This window comes from Hyperolius riggenbachi, chromosome 7 (assembly GCF_040937935.1).
Source record: "Hyperolius riggenbachi isolate aHypRig1 chromosome 7, aHypRig1.pri, whole genome shotgun sequence".
In the NCBI taxonomy this organism is placed as follows: Eukaryota; Metazoa; Chordata; class Amphibia; order Anura; family Hyperoliidae; genus Hyperolius; species Hyperolius riggenbachi.
In genome coordinates, this window is record NC_090652.1 from 214,200,055 (window position 1) to 214,214,346 (window position 14,292).

The following is a 14,292-nucleotide window of genomic DNA, read 5'->3' on the forward strand; positions in this document are numbered from 1 at the left end:
AGACTCTCACGAATGCCGCCCATGATGCTGTGATGGATCTTGTTGAGTGCGCTGAGACCTCCTCTGGTGGTGTTTCGCCCATTATTTTGTACGCCATTCTAATAGCTCTCACCAACCAAGTAGCAATCGTCCTGGTAGTTGCTGGTTCTCCTTTTCTGTAACCCATAGGGATAACGAATAATCTCTTCGTCTTCCTAATGTCCTTAGTGACTTCCACATATCTCATGAGTAGTTTTGGAATATCCAGGGATTCTGGTCTATCCAAGCTTGGGTCCTGAAAGAAAGGCAGGTTCCATTCTTGGTTGAAGTGATACGATGTAGCCACCTTAGGCACAAATTGGTCGATCGGTCTCAGTGATACCCTATCCTGAAAAAACTGTGTATGGGGAGCTTCACAGCTCAACGCTTGTAGCTCTGAAATTCTTCTCGCCGACGTTATGGCTGTTAGGAAGACTACTTTCAAAGTTAAGTTAAGTAAAGTGCAGTCTGATAATGGTTCGAATGGTTCCTTTACAATTCCCTTCAAAACTAACGGTAAACTCCATTGCGGATACCAGGGTTTTCTCGGTGGCCTCAGCTTTATGGTGGCCTGCATGAACTGGATCACAAGTGGCTCCAATGCCCACCGCTTATGGGTAAGGGCTGAGATGGCCGACACCTGGGTCTTCAACGTGCTAAGGCTGAGCCCTAGATTCAGTCCTGCTTGAAGGAATTCCAGTATTGTATTAACCTGAACCGCTTCAACTCTTATATTTTTCCGTTCCAGGAAAGTCAGAAACCGATTCCATGTTCTGTGGTATGTCGAGTTCGTGGATGACTTGCGTGCCTTCAAAAGCGTTTCTACCACCTCCGTTGAGCATCCCAAGGCGATTAGTCTGCCCCTCTCAGTCTCCACGCCGTCAAACGGAGCAGCTGTGGATGTGGATGTAGAATAAAGTTCTGAGATAGGAGATCCCTCGGGCAGGGCAGAGGAATGGGGGGTGATATCGATAACCTCTGTAGGAGCGGGAACCAGGGCCTGCGTGGCCAGTAAGGCAAAACTGCTAGGACTACTGTTTTCTCCTGCTGTATTCTCTTCAAAACCCTGTGTATCATCTGCACTGGTGGGAAGATATATGCTGTCTTGAAAGGCCATGGGTTTGACAGTGCATCCCATGCTATCGCCTGTGGATACTTGTGCCATGAAAAAAATTGAGGACATTTCGCATTCTCGGGAGTTGCCATTAAGTCCACCTGGGGTTTCCCCCAAGTGCTGCAGATCAATTGAAAAATTTCCTCCTTGAGGCTCCACTCCTTGTTGTCTATCCATCTCCGGCTCAGGGAATCTGCGGTCACGTTCCTCACTCCAGGAATGTGAACAGCCTGTAGATACAACAGATACTTCTGCGCCCAACTCATAATCGGCTCCAGTTCTCTCAATAGGGTACGGCTCCGAGTACCTCCCTGATTTTGAAAGTACGCTACCGCAGTAGTGTTGTCCATCTTCAGTAATACTCCTTTTCCCCTGATGTGTTCGGCAAAGGTTATGAGGGCTTTGAAAGCTGCTCTCATCTCCAAGATGTTGGCCGGAAGGTGAGAGCCCTTCGGTTTCCACCTGCCCTGGGCATACTGTTGGTCCATGTGCGCACCCCAGCCCCAACAGCTGGCATCCGTTGTAATTACAATTGGTGTTTCCATTAGTAGGTTGTGATGTCTGAGTAAATTTGTCTTGTCTCTCCACCAGTAGAGTTCTTCCCTCATCTCTGGTAGTAGCTTGATAACTTGCTGGTAGTCTAAGCCTTTCCACTGATCTAAAAAACCATTCTGGAGACCTCGAATGTTCCACTTGGCCCACCTCACCATCGGAATGGTAGCCACGAACGTTCCGATCATAGCGAGACAGTCTCTTGCTGAAAGGTTCGACATTCTTTGCATATTTGTGGTCTTGCAAATTATTGACTCTATCTTCTCCTGTGGTAGGCCGACCGAGTTCTGTATCGTGTCTAGTTCTGCTCCCAAAAAGATAATCCTTTGTGTGGGCTGAAGCTTGCTCTTTTCCCAGTTTATCAACCAGCCGAATTTGCTTAGTGTGTGCAGTAGCTGAGACCTGTGTTCCAATAGCAGGGTTCTTGTAGGTGCTATCAGCAGAATATCGTCCAAATAGTGATGAACGTGAATTCCTCTTTGTCGGAGAAGGGCTATGAGTGTAACTAGGACCTTTGTAAAAGTTCGTGGAGCGGTACAGATTCCGAACGGCAATACTTGGAATTGGTAGTGTCTTTCTCCTACAGCAAATCGAAGGTATTTTTGAAACGACTTGTGGATTGGTATGTGTATATAAGCATCGGCCAGGTCTATTGATAGAAGCCAATCGTCCAATTGTATTGAAGGTAATATCGTCTGTAATGACTCCATCTTGAATTTGTCTTGTAGGATATGTCTGTTCAAGAAACGTAGGTCGAGTACTGGTCTTAATTGTCCCGATTTTTTTGCGACAAAGAAAAGGGGGGAGTATACTCCGGTGAATCTCTCCGAGACTTGTACTTCCAATATTGCGTTCTTCTGTAAAAGTTCTCTTATATAATCCTCTAGAATCTCTGCTTTCTGGGGTGAACTTGGGATACTGGTAGTTCTGAAGTATGTTGCGGGGGGTTCTTCTTTGAATGTCCACCGATGTCCCCATGCTAGAGTATTTATGACCCAGGGGTCCGCAATTTCTTCCGCCCACAGCTTTACAAAGTTCTGGAGTCGGCCCCCCACCGTCCCCAGTTGGGCGGGCGTTGTTTCAGAATGTCTTCGTTGGCTGGTTGGATGAATTGGCGTTCTTTTGCCTATTGAACTTCGACAAGGAGGACTGCGTTCCCTGCCAATTCTTACGAAAGGACTGACCACGGTTAGATGTTCTATAGTCCTTTGATCTGCTTTGGAATGGCCTTCTGTCACCCGGTCTTTGTCTTTTCTGCCGTCTCTCTTGGGGAAGTAGCCCCGATCTTCCCCCTGTGACTCTGGATATGGCCGTATCCATCTTATCGCCAAACAAGTTTTTACCGTCATAGGGAATTCTGCACCAGGATGTCTTGGAATTCTGATCGGCTAGCCAGGGTCTTAACCACAGTGCCCGCTTTGCGGTTACCGTTAGTAACATTCCCTTGGATATCCCCCTGATGACATCAATCGCGGCCTCACTGATAAAGTCAGCAGCTAGACGAAATTCCTGTAGGGCTAGAGAAAGGGTCTTCCTGTCTACACTCGATTGTATTGCCCCATCCAGGTTATCCGTCCAGGTCTTCAGTGCTCTGGACACGGAGGTTAGGGCTATGGCGGGTTTACATGCTCCCCCAATTGATGAATAAATCTTCCTGAGATCATTGTCCACTTTCCTCTCCAGGGGTTCCTTAAAAGAAACTGCGTCCTCTAATGGTAGCGTTATATGCTTGGCAAGGCGCATAACGGATGCATCCACTGTGGGGGGGGTGTCTAACTGTGTGATGATCTCCCCTTCCATGGGATATAATTTTGAAAAACGGTTGCTCATCGAGACCTTCCTTTCTGGCTTAGACCACTCGTCTAAGATCAGTTCTGAAATTTCTTCCATCACTGGAAACGTAACAGGTTTCCTTTTAAGGTGGGGAAAAAAACGTTTCTTTGCGGGAGGCTCCTCCTCCTCCTCCCAATGGATTGCCTCTCGTACAGATTTTACGAAAGGTGTCACTAATGAAAAGTCAAAACCAACTGCCAGACCGTCTTCCTCGTCTGTTTTGTTGGCCTCCTCCGTGTCCTCGCGGTCTTCCTGCTGAATATGACCTGCAGCCGCCGCAGAGGTTGAAGCGTGCTCAGCTAATGACTGTTGCACAATTTCTTTAACTAATGCCGTTATATCCTGTACAGGTTCCTCCTCCATAGGGATGGAATAAAAGCAGTCTACGCACACTAATTTCCCGGGCATAGGCCGTTGCCCACAAGCCCAGCATGGTTTAGGTTTGTACTGTTGTGACGGTTCTCTATGGGACTTGTTTGATCTTGCGGAAGAGGCTCTTGCAGAGGTAGAAGGATTATCTTCTGGTTGTGAGAGGCTGCATAGAGAAAACAGAAATAAATATTTCTGTTAATATATTAAGCCTCAGCGCAAATTGCGTCAAAATATAAACAAAAACCGTGCCCTACCTATTACGATTTGGCTGATCTGTTTTTTGGGCAGCAGAGGATTCATCCATATCCATAGCTAGATCGTAGTCTTAAATGAGAAATGAAACTATGAATGTATATGCAAATGTATAGAAAAACGGAATGTACATTAGTTCACAGTATGTGTACCTATACCTTTAAGTTCCAGAACAACGAATATTCCCCCTGACTCCCCAGGCTCCTGCCTGTAAGACAACAGGGCAGACTAGAGTCAACATACTACAAAATCAAAGTCACATGCGTATGAGGAAAAAAGGGAAATAACCTCCAGAGAGGTTTACCTTAATGTGACCGACGTGCTCTTGGTTGCGCTGTGCGGGAGGTCAGAAGTAGCTGTTGCTGTAAGCGGCGGGACTGAGGCTCCGTAATGGCGCTGGTCGGCGTCTCCTTCCGACCTAAGTAGCTGCTCTGCCCCGCCCGCCGGAAAGAGCGACGTTTGACGTCACTTCCGCCGGACATCCAGCGCTCCGGCGTGGAGCGCATCCTCCGCACTCACTCTGCTGCCCAATCCAGGTAAGCGCTGATTTACAGCGCAGGTGCTGACAAACTGAAAACTTTATCCCCAGAAAGATCAGCCCAGAAAGAGGGGACACCGCTTGCTTAAGTCTAGGCCTCTTGCACACTGCAAGCGATTCCGATTCAGATTCCGCTTTTTAATCAGTTTTTACATCAGATTCAGATTCTGATTTGCAGTGTGCAGGGAGCAAACTGCAAATCTGAATCGGAATCGGAAGTAAAAACTGATTAAAAAGCGGAATCTGAATCTGAATCGCTTGCAGTGTGCAAGAGGCCTAAGACCAAACAGCAAGGGCTTCACACTTGGAGGCAAAACAGTGTGGCTGGCTGCCAAAATAACAGCAGGTAGGGCAAAAAAAAACAAAAAAAAAAAAACGGACTGACAAAAACTAAATAAATAGGTAGATGTGCATCTACTCTGTCTTACAAAACAAACGACAGTCCTGCAGGAGGACAGGAAAAAAAAGCACTTTCATGGGGGCAGGTCTAAGAATTTATACTGACATGTCCTGCAGGTGTTAAAGGGGCGGGATTAACCCCGTAGTAATGCTGCCATGGAGATGAAAGGAAAGTATGCTCTAGTGATGAGTGAAAATGCCAATATTCTTTTCGCATAAATAATGTTAAATTCGATTTTTTTGTGAAAATTCCAGCAAAAATGTGTTTTGTTATTTTTCATGCTTTTCGTAAATTTTTGCAGTTAAAATAGGTGCAGTAAAAATATTCTTCTTTTTTTTCCCCTGTTTTTTCCCGATTTCCCCCGTTTTTGCGGGAATCACAAAAATACAAGCCTGTTTGTCATGAAAATTTCTTGAAATTAATTTTTTTAATTATTATTACTATTTTAATAGTTTATACTACCTAGGCTCAATGCAATGTTTTCTACATAATTTCATGTATACTCTGCCCCCCCAGCAGTCTGAAGTATGTTGACCCGGCCCTTGACCAAAAAAGTTTGGAGACCCCTGCTGTAGATGGTAAAAAACTGAAAAATGTTGGAATAGTCCATCTCATCCTGGGGATCCCTGGGCAGACCAGGGAATCATCTTTGTATGGATACTTTCCAGGGAGTGCTTTTATAAAAAATAAAGGAAATATTGAGACTGGCCCATGAGGAGATGGACTAGTCCAAAACCTGTCAGATTTTGACTACTTACTTGCTACCCTCAGTCCCAATATCAGTCTTATTTAACTAAACCACCGCATTCCCGCCGCTCTAATCTAACTTAATCCCCCCAAACTCCCCGGGGGGCAATTCGGGGAGCGCTTCCGTGAGAAGCAGGGCTATGAGCCACAGCTCTGCCTCTCAGCGTGTCTATCAGCCCGGATCACCTCTCAGCCTCTCCCCCGCCCCTCTAGGTCTTCCTTCACTGAGAGGGGCGGGGGGGGGGGGGGGGGAGATACGCCGCTGACAGACGTGTGTGAGGCAGGGCTACAGCTCATAGCTCTGCCTCACACGGAAGCGTACAGGGCAGCAAAATCCACGACCAAGAAAATCGTGGATTTTGCAGGGGAGAGGGAGGGGGGAGTTAGGGGGGATTTAGATAGATTACAGCGGCAGGGATGCGGCAGTTTAGTTAGGGCTATTATGTTAAACACATTTATTAAATAAAATGATTGTTTTTTGGAGGCTTCAGTGTCTCTTTAACCCTCCTGGCGGTCAATTAAAACCGCCAGGGGGCAGCGCAGCACTATTTTTAATTTTTTTTTTTTTTAAAATCATGTAGTTAGCTTAGCGCTAGCTACATGACAGCTGCTGTGAACGGCATCCCCCCACCCTCTTCGATCGCCTCCGGCAATCAAGCCGCGCGGCGGGTAGTGGCGAATTGGCGCAGAGCGGCGGCGATCGGGCAGTACACGCAGCTAGCAAAGTGCTAGCTGCGTGTACCAAAAAAAATTATGCAAATCGGCCAAGCAGGGTCTGAGAAATCCTCCTGCGCGGCATAGCCCGAGCTCAGCTCGGGCTTACCACCAGGAAGTTTAAGGGGCCCATACACTGGTTGATTTCAGCCATCGATCAATTGATCGATTCTATAGAATCGATCAGAAATCAATTATTTTCAAATCTATCTATCGTTTTGATCTATCTGACAGGATGGAAAATCGAAGTCGATCTGCTGCTGGCAGCAGATATATGGCCCATAGAGTTGCATTGGATCTAATGGTCCAATAATGCATTTAGATCAAATTCCAATAGATTTCATTCTGAAATCTATTGGAAATCTGTTCCTAGTGTGTGGCACACATCAGATAGATTCCTGTCAGATTTGACTTGACAGGCATCTGAAAGAAATCTATCTAATGGTCAAATCTTCTGCAGATCTATAAGTGTATGGCCACCTTAAGTCCTTCTTCACGGAAAGGCATTCTTCTGATTGCACTGGGATTCTGTTATGCAGTCAGTTAGATTCCTCCTAAATTAAAGTAGTAGTATGAGATTTAGTACAAACCTGTTTTTGTTAACCACTCAGTGCAAAATGGACATCTTACAACATCCTATTTTTGCACTAATTAGTGCAGATTGGATGATTTATAAATGTCCATTTTGCAGCAATGCTCCAGGACTCTTGTGCATGCCATCTTTTAATAAATCAATAGGTGGGGGAAGTGGTTAATCATGCAGAGTTTATCAACATTAGAACTGGTTTTACTGGTAATGAAAGGTCACACTTATGACTCAGGAAATTGTTCATAGAACAGTTACAAAACAACAATGAATCAGTGCAACAGTGTCTGCAAACAAAACAGTATGTAAAAAGCTCATTTTATGTAGCCATGTGGTGTTCCAGCGTGTATTCCAGAAGTTGCAACATTGCTCTTAGGGCTCTTTCACACTACAGGCAGGGGTAAAAGGCTAAAACGCCGCGTTTTGGCTTCAGGCATTTTGAAGGCGTTTTGGAGGCGTTTTAACGCCAATACATTGCTCTCAATTGTAATGAGAAACACTGCTGTCAGCCCTAAAAAAGCTCCAGGGAGCTTCAAAACGCAACACTCCAAAACGCAGCGTTAACTGTGAAAGGTAAAATGAAAGTCCATGGACTTTCGTTTTACCATGGAAAACGCCAACTATGGCCGTGGCGGTAAAACGCCAAAAAAGGCCTGTAGTTTAAAAGAGCCCTTAGTGATTGGCACAGTTCACCAGTACTGCAGTAACAGGAGCCCATAGTGTAGTCTACCACAAATAGGTAGGGGATGCACAATTTGAAGGCCTGCAGTCTAGCCAAGAGCCACTTTCCAGCAACCCATTGTAGATTCAAGAAATCAATCAAGATAATTATTATTGGTCAGACATACTGGAGCAAATGATTACAATTGAAAATTTGGGTGGCATTTACAGTATGTCATCAGTAGCAGACTAGTAATGCAATATATGCTTCAAACTGTCATTTTTTTTCTTTGTCTGCTGTATTTACAGATTGGGGGAGAATATTCCCCAAACATAGGTCATATTTAAAAATTAGACAAATATATCTTGGGCCTTGGCACCAACTCGCTTCAGTGATGTATCTCTTGAATAGAGTAATTTTTGAAAACGATGGTATTGCTCTTAACACTCACCTGAGGGAACGTCACCTGTCACAGCGCATACTTGCTCTAGGATGACTGACAAGTTATATCGTAAAGTTATTTATAAATTTAAATCCAGTTTGGTTTTGCGCGCATGTACCCAAAGGATCTGCCAACTTCAGGGTATTTTTGCAAAAAAACTTCACAAATCTAATTTGGACAAATTTGTTTATCCCTGTTGTGGAATCAAGAAAAAAATACATATATCCAGGCACATCGCCTCTAGTTAGGACATTAAATAAGTTATTAAGGAAAGGGAGGTGCTGAAGGGGTGTGGCCAGAAAACAGCAAAAATCTATTAACCCTTCGCACTCTCGCATGCAAATGTTCAAACAAATGCATTCACAGATTCACTCATCCAGGCACCACTGTTATCCCAGCTAAGTTAAAAGCCGGAGTCTTAGTTCACAGAAAAATGCATTCTTATGCTTAGTCACCTATACTGCGCAGAAGTACCCAGGTACACGTAGGTGTCCTAACTCTGGCCCTGTAACATGCATAGTGCAAACATGCAAACATTCATTGCATCAAACCTTTCTAGGGATTAGGAACACACATCCTGACGTCCTCTCCTGGTGCATGCTGACAAAACACATACAGGGGAAGGAGGGACCTAGTTAGGACATTAAATAAGTTATTAAGGAAAGGGAGGTGCTTATCGACCAATTTTCCTTTCACTTCTATGAAAAATCGTTTGAAAAAAACGCTCGGAAATCAGATCAGACATGTTGGAAATAATTGCTTTGACAGTAAATCTGTCAGAAAATTGCATCGTGTGTGTACCTAGCATAAGACGCTCAGTGTTCCACACTCATTGTTTTCCTTCTTTTTTTTTTTTTTTGTTGCTTTTTTGCATAACCGCTGACTGGCTTTAAGATGGGAGGAAGAAATGTGGATGCTAAACTCAAAGCACTGTGAATTTGTTACTTTGGTGTGATTATAAGCTGGGGTGTGGCTAATACTGCCGGTTACTTTCTTGTTTATTTCAGGGGAATAGATCACCGCTCGTCATAGTTAACTGAGTGAAGGACACTGCAGCACAGTCATACACACTCTCACCTACTGTGCCATATTGAAGGGGTGAAGCTAGCAGATTGGGTGAGGTTACGCGGGGTCGAGCCAACCAGTCTGGTCCAGACAACCAGTCTTCTAAAGACTGTAAAGGGCAACCTGGCTATCCTAGATTGATGTCTCTGGCCAACTTTAAAGGCAAACAACTGCTCTCCTTCCTTTTAAGTTATCAGTGAAACAACCTTTCTTGATGAATTTCTGCATACTTCAGTAGTTAGAAACGCAAGTTAATAAGGTCCATTTTCATGGGGTTTTTTTTGAAAAATTAGATGCTCCCAAATTCCTCATTTTCCAGGTACACCTAGGTTTTTTTTCCACAGAGCAGACTCAGGGCTGGTGCACACCGAGCGGCTTTTTGGGCGTTTTCAGATCCACTTGCGGCTGCGGATCTGCTTGGTCAATGTATCTCAATGGGGTGGTGCACACCAGAGCGGGAGGCATTTTGCAGAAACGAAAAATGCCTGGGTGAGGCATTTTTTGGATTGTGGATGCGTTTCTGCCTCAATGTTAAGTATAGGAAAAACGCAAACCGCTCTGAAAAACGGCACTTCAGAGCGGTTTGCCAGGCGTTTTTGTTACAGTAGCTGTTCAGTAACAGCTTTACTGTAACAATACAGGAAATCTACTACACCAAAACCGCTAGACAAAACCGCAAAACGCTAGCTGAAACGCTACAGAAAAAGAAAAAAAAGTGTTTCAAAATCTGCTAGCATTTTGCGGATCTGCTAGCGGGTTTTGGTGTGCACCAGGCCTCACAAATAATTTTTAATATCCTCCTATATTTGAACCCCAAAGCCATCAACATTAGCTTTAACTAGCATTGGCTGAGTTAAAGTACCAAAATTTGCTGGACTACCACAGCAGACACAACATCAGGCCACTATGCCTGACAGAAGCTGAAGATCATGGAAGGCGAGAGAGGTGTGTGGGGGACAGGAGCAGGTCCAAATCCAAGGAAAACTTTCATATGTTGTGTTTGTCACTGAACAAGTGATATATTGGCAAGTGTGCTTGAAATGGAGATAGAATTCTAGAAATCGAGCTTACATTACTGCAATTTCTAATTGCAGACATCAGAAGATGCTGCTGGAGAATCCACGGAAGCCCAGGTATGTAACAACATACAGCCTTTTTTTAATCTGTTAAAATGCAGAAAGAAAGAAAGGACCAAAGAGAGAATAGCACCAATCATGTACATCACAGATGTCAAACACAGGCTGAATGCGCCCCTCCTTGCCATTTTATGCGGCCCTCAAGCGCTTCAAATGTGCATCATTTAAAGGGACACTGTAGCGGGTCGGGGGAAAATGAGTTGAACTTACCCGGGGCTTCTAATGGTCCCCCGCAGACGTCCTGTGCACACGCAGCCACTCACTGATGCTCCAGCCCCGCCTCCTGTTCACTTCTGGAATTTCAGACTTTAAAGTCTGAAAACCACTGCGCCTGCATTGCCGTGTCCTCGATCCCGCTGATGTCACCAGGAGCATACTGTGCAGGCCCAGTATGATCTGTGTATGCGCAGTACGCTCCTGGTGACATCAGCGGGATCGAGGAAACGGCAACGCAGGCGCAGAGGTTTTCAGACTTCAAAGTCTGAAATTCCAGAAGTGGACCGGAGGCGGGGCCGGAGCATCGGTGAGTGGCTGCGCGGGCACAGGATGTCTGCGGGGGACCATTAGAAGCCCCTGGTAAGTTCAACTAATTTTCCCCCGACCCCTACAGTGTCCCTTTAAGTAGTTAAAGAAAACAACAGCAGACTGCCTTCCCATCCTGAGGCGTACGCTGTTGATAGTGTTTCTGATTGAAACATTGTCAATTTGAGCTGGGGTGCCACATAACCCATGAGACCTCCCCCCATTGGGCCCCCTCCTGGGATTCAAACCTCTCAGCATTCCATGTGGCTGGTAAAACACACACCTTTACACCTTCCCTCCAACACCATCTCCCCACATAGCAGAATAGCGCAGTGGAGCAGTGTAATATTTACCTGCTCCAGCGATGCGTTCTGTCTCTTCTGTTCTTCCTGGAAGTCACACACTCTATGCTGCATACCTCCTTTACCAGATCACGTGACATGCCGCAGGAGCCAGAAGTATATAGCATAGAGCATTGCTGGAGCAGGTAAATATTAACCTGCTCAACTGCACTACTCTGCAAAAGGGGGAGGAGCCTTCAAAGTCACTATAGTTATGCCACTTAGTTTTAGACTGTTTAACTACTTTGGCCTGTTGGACGTATAATATATGTCCAAAAGGCCGCATGTGCGCTCCCGTCCATTCCCGTGGCCGATCGCGCGCGTGCACGCGTGCTTCCGGCCCGTGGTTTGTTAGCCAGGGAGTCAGTGAATCGGGACATGGTGCCCGATCACTGATCCCTTTCCCCGGCAGAAAAGGCGACGGCTTCTCTCGGAAGCCTCGCTCTTTCTGCCTTCTACATCCCCCCTACATCCCTCTAAGCGTACATGTTACGCTTAGAGTGACGTAATGTAAACCAATGGCTGCCATCTTGTGGCCAAATAGTAAAACTACATCTACATTTGAAAAAAAAAAATAATAAACACATATTTGCATTAAAAAAGTACTATTTACATCCCACCCTCGCAAAAATACCCAAATAAAATGTTTCAAAAAACAAACAAAAAAACCCCAATACAATATAAAAAAGTAAATATTTACCTACGGGTCTAAACTTTTGAATATCCATGTAAAAATGAAATATTTCTATTTTTTTTATCATAAGCTTGTAAATAGTGATGGATGCAAAATGGAAAAAATGCACTTTTATTTCCAAATAAAATATTGTCGCCATACATTATAATAGGGACATAATTTAAATGGTGTAATTCCCGGGACTATTAGGCAAATACAGCACGTGGGTTTTAATTATGGAGGCATGTATTATTTTAAAACTATAATGGCTGAAAACTGAGAAATAATGAATTTTTTCCATTTTTTTCTTATTCTTCTTATTAAAATGCATTTACAGTAAAGTAGCTCTTAGCAAAATGTACCACCCAAAGGAAGCCTAATTGGTGGCGGAAAAAACAAGATATAGATCAGTTCATTGCAATATGTAGTGACTGATAAAGTTATAGGCGAATGAATGGGAGGTGAAAATTGCTTGGATACATAAAGTGAAACTTGACTGAGGGCTGAAGTGGTTAATAAATGTTAAATCCTGATAAAAGATTTGGCCCACGGCTTAGACTATGTTTTACATTTTGACTCTTTACGTGATTGAATTCGACACCCCTGATGTATTGACATAATAAATAACATGAATAGATTAATAACAATGAATTGCAATACATATAAAAATACTTACAAAATTGCTTCCATTGTAACTGCAAAAATCATAATATATTTGCTAAAGCAGACCTTCATGATTGAAATATAAAATAGAAATTCATCACGGAAAGGCATTTTTCTGATTGGTATGGTATGTCGACAGCAGGTGTGCTAGTAATGGAGATGGAATTCTAGAAATTAAGCTTACGTTTCTGCAACTTCTAATTTTAGACATCAGAAGATGCTGCTGGAGAATCCATGGGAGTGCAGGTATATAACATACAGCCTTACTTTAACTGCTTTCGGACCGCAGCCTCTGGTCTCATGTTTTGGTGCTTTTTTTTTTTTTTTTAAATTTCTTGATCACTGTCATTGACTCAATGACAGTGAGTCAATGACCAAGTTATGGAGTTCAGTTGTCTTTAGACAGGCGACAGAACGTTTTAATTAAAGTATATTCATTCCTACCCATGGGACCACAGTGTTTCTTACTGCACACGCCACTTCCATTCACTAGAGCTGTGATTGCTGCCATACCACTCAGTAACCACCGCACTGGAGGGATCTGATCTGAACAGCATGGCTTTCACCTGTTTCTGACAGAGGTCCTGCACCGCCAAGCATGCTATACAGTGTAGCCTGGTTTAGCGTTTAGCCTCACTTATACATGCATGGCCAAAACATGCTTTGTTACAATGGCACAGACACCTGTGCCTAAGCTTATCCTGGATACAAAATGTTTGGAGGAGAACCTGATTGTAGCACCCGGTTTGGGCAGAGTGGGACAAAGCCTGCAAGCTCACTAACCCATACAGATTCGTCAGCAACTACATCAGGTACTACATCCGGTGAGATTATTCCTCAGCTGGCTTGTCATTTCTCCCTTATATTTTCCTGAGTGCACTGTCGGACTGGGACACTAAGGGCCCACCAGGAAAGTTTCAGCCTGGGGCCCACCCCCCATTTTGGGCTCACATACGCATGTACTCTAGAAATTTTGCACAGATGTCAGTGCTATATAAATAAAGTAGCAATAAAAAGTATGTGAAGTGCTCACAATCTATTCCCTACTATAATCTAACGCTGTACCAAATTATGTACAGTAGAAATAAAAAGTATGTGAACCCTTTGCAATTTTATGGATTTCTGCACAAATTGGTCATAAAATGTTATCTGATCTTCATCTAAGTCACAAAAATAGACAATCACAGTCTGCTTAAACTAATACCACACAAATAATTAAATGTTTCCATGTTTTTATTGAAAATACCATGTAAACATTCACAGTGCAGGTGGAAAAAGTATGTGACTAATGACATCTTCAAGAGCTAATTGGATTGAGCTGTCAGCCAACTGGAATCCGATCAATGAGATGAGATTCGAGGTGTTGGTTACTGCTGCCCTGCCCTATAAAAAACACACACCAGTTTTGGGTTTGCTTTTCCCAAGAAGCATTGCCTGATGTGAATGATGCCTCGCACAAAACAGCTCTCAGAAGACCTACAATTAAGAATTGTTGACTTGCATAAAGCTGGAAAGGGTTATAAAAGTATCTCCAAAAGCCTTGCTGTTCATCAGTCCATGGTAAGACAAATTGTCTATAAATAAAGAAAGTTCAGCACTAGTGCTACTCTCTCTAGGAGTGGCCGTCCTGTAAAGATGACTGCAAGAGCACAGTGCAGAATGC

General features: G+C 44.0%; 1 protein-coding gene across 2 annotated transcripts in view; it reads left to right on the plus strand.

Moving 5' to 3' along the window:
- LOC137524819 (caspase-8-like) overlaps window positions 1-14,292 on the plus strand; it is a 162,896-nt gene that overhangs the window by 72,903 nt on the left and 75,701 nt on the right. For both annotated transcript variants that reach the window (XM_068245161.1, XM_068245160.1), the window contains exons 6-7: window positions 10,389-10,427; window positions 12,837-12,875. In XM_068245161.1, coding sequence (XP_068101262.1) covers window positions 10,389-10,427; window positions 12,837-12,875 — 78 coding nt within the window. The remainder of the gene's footprint in view (window positions 1-10,388; window positions 10,428-12,836; window positions 12,876-14,292) is intronic.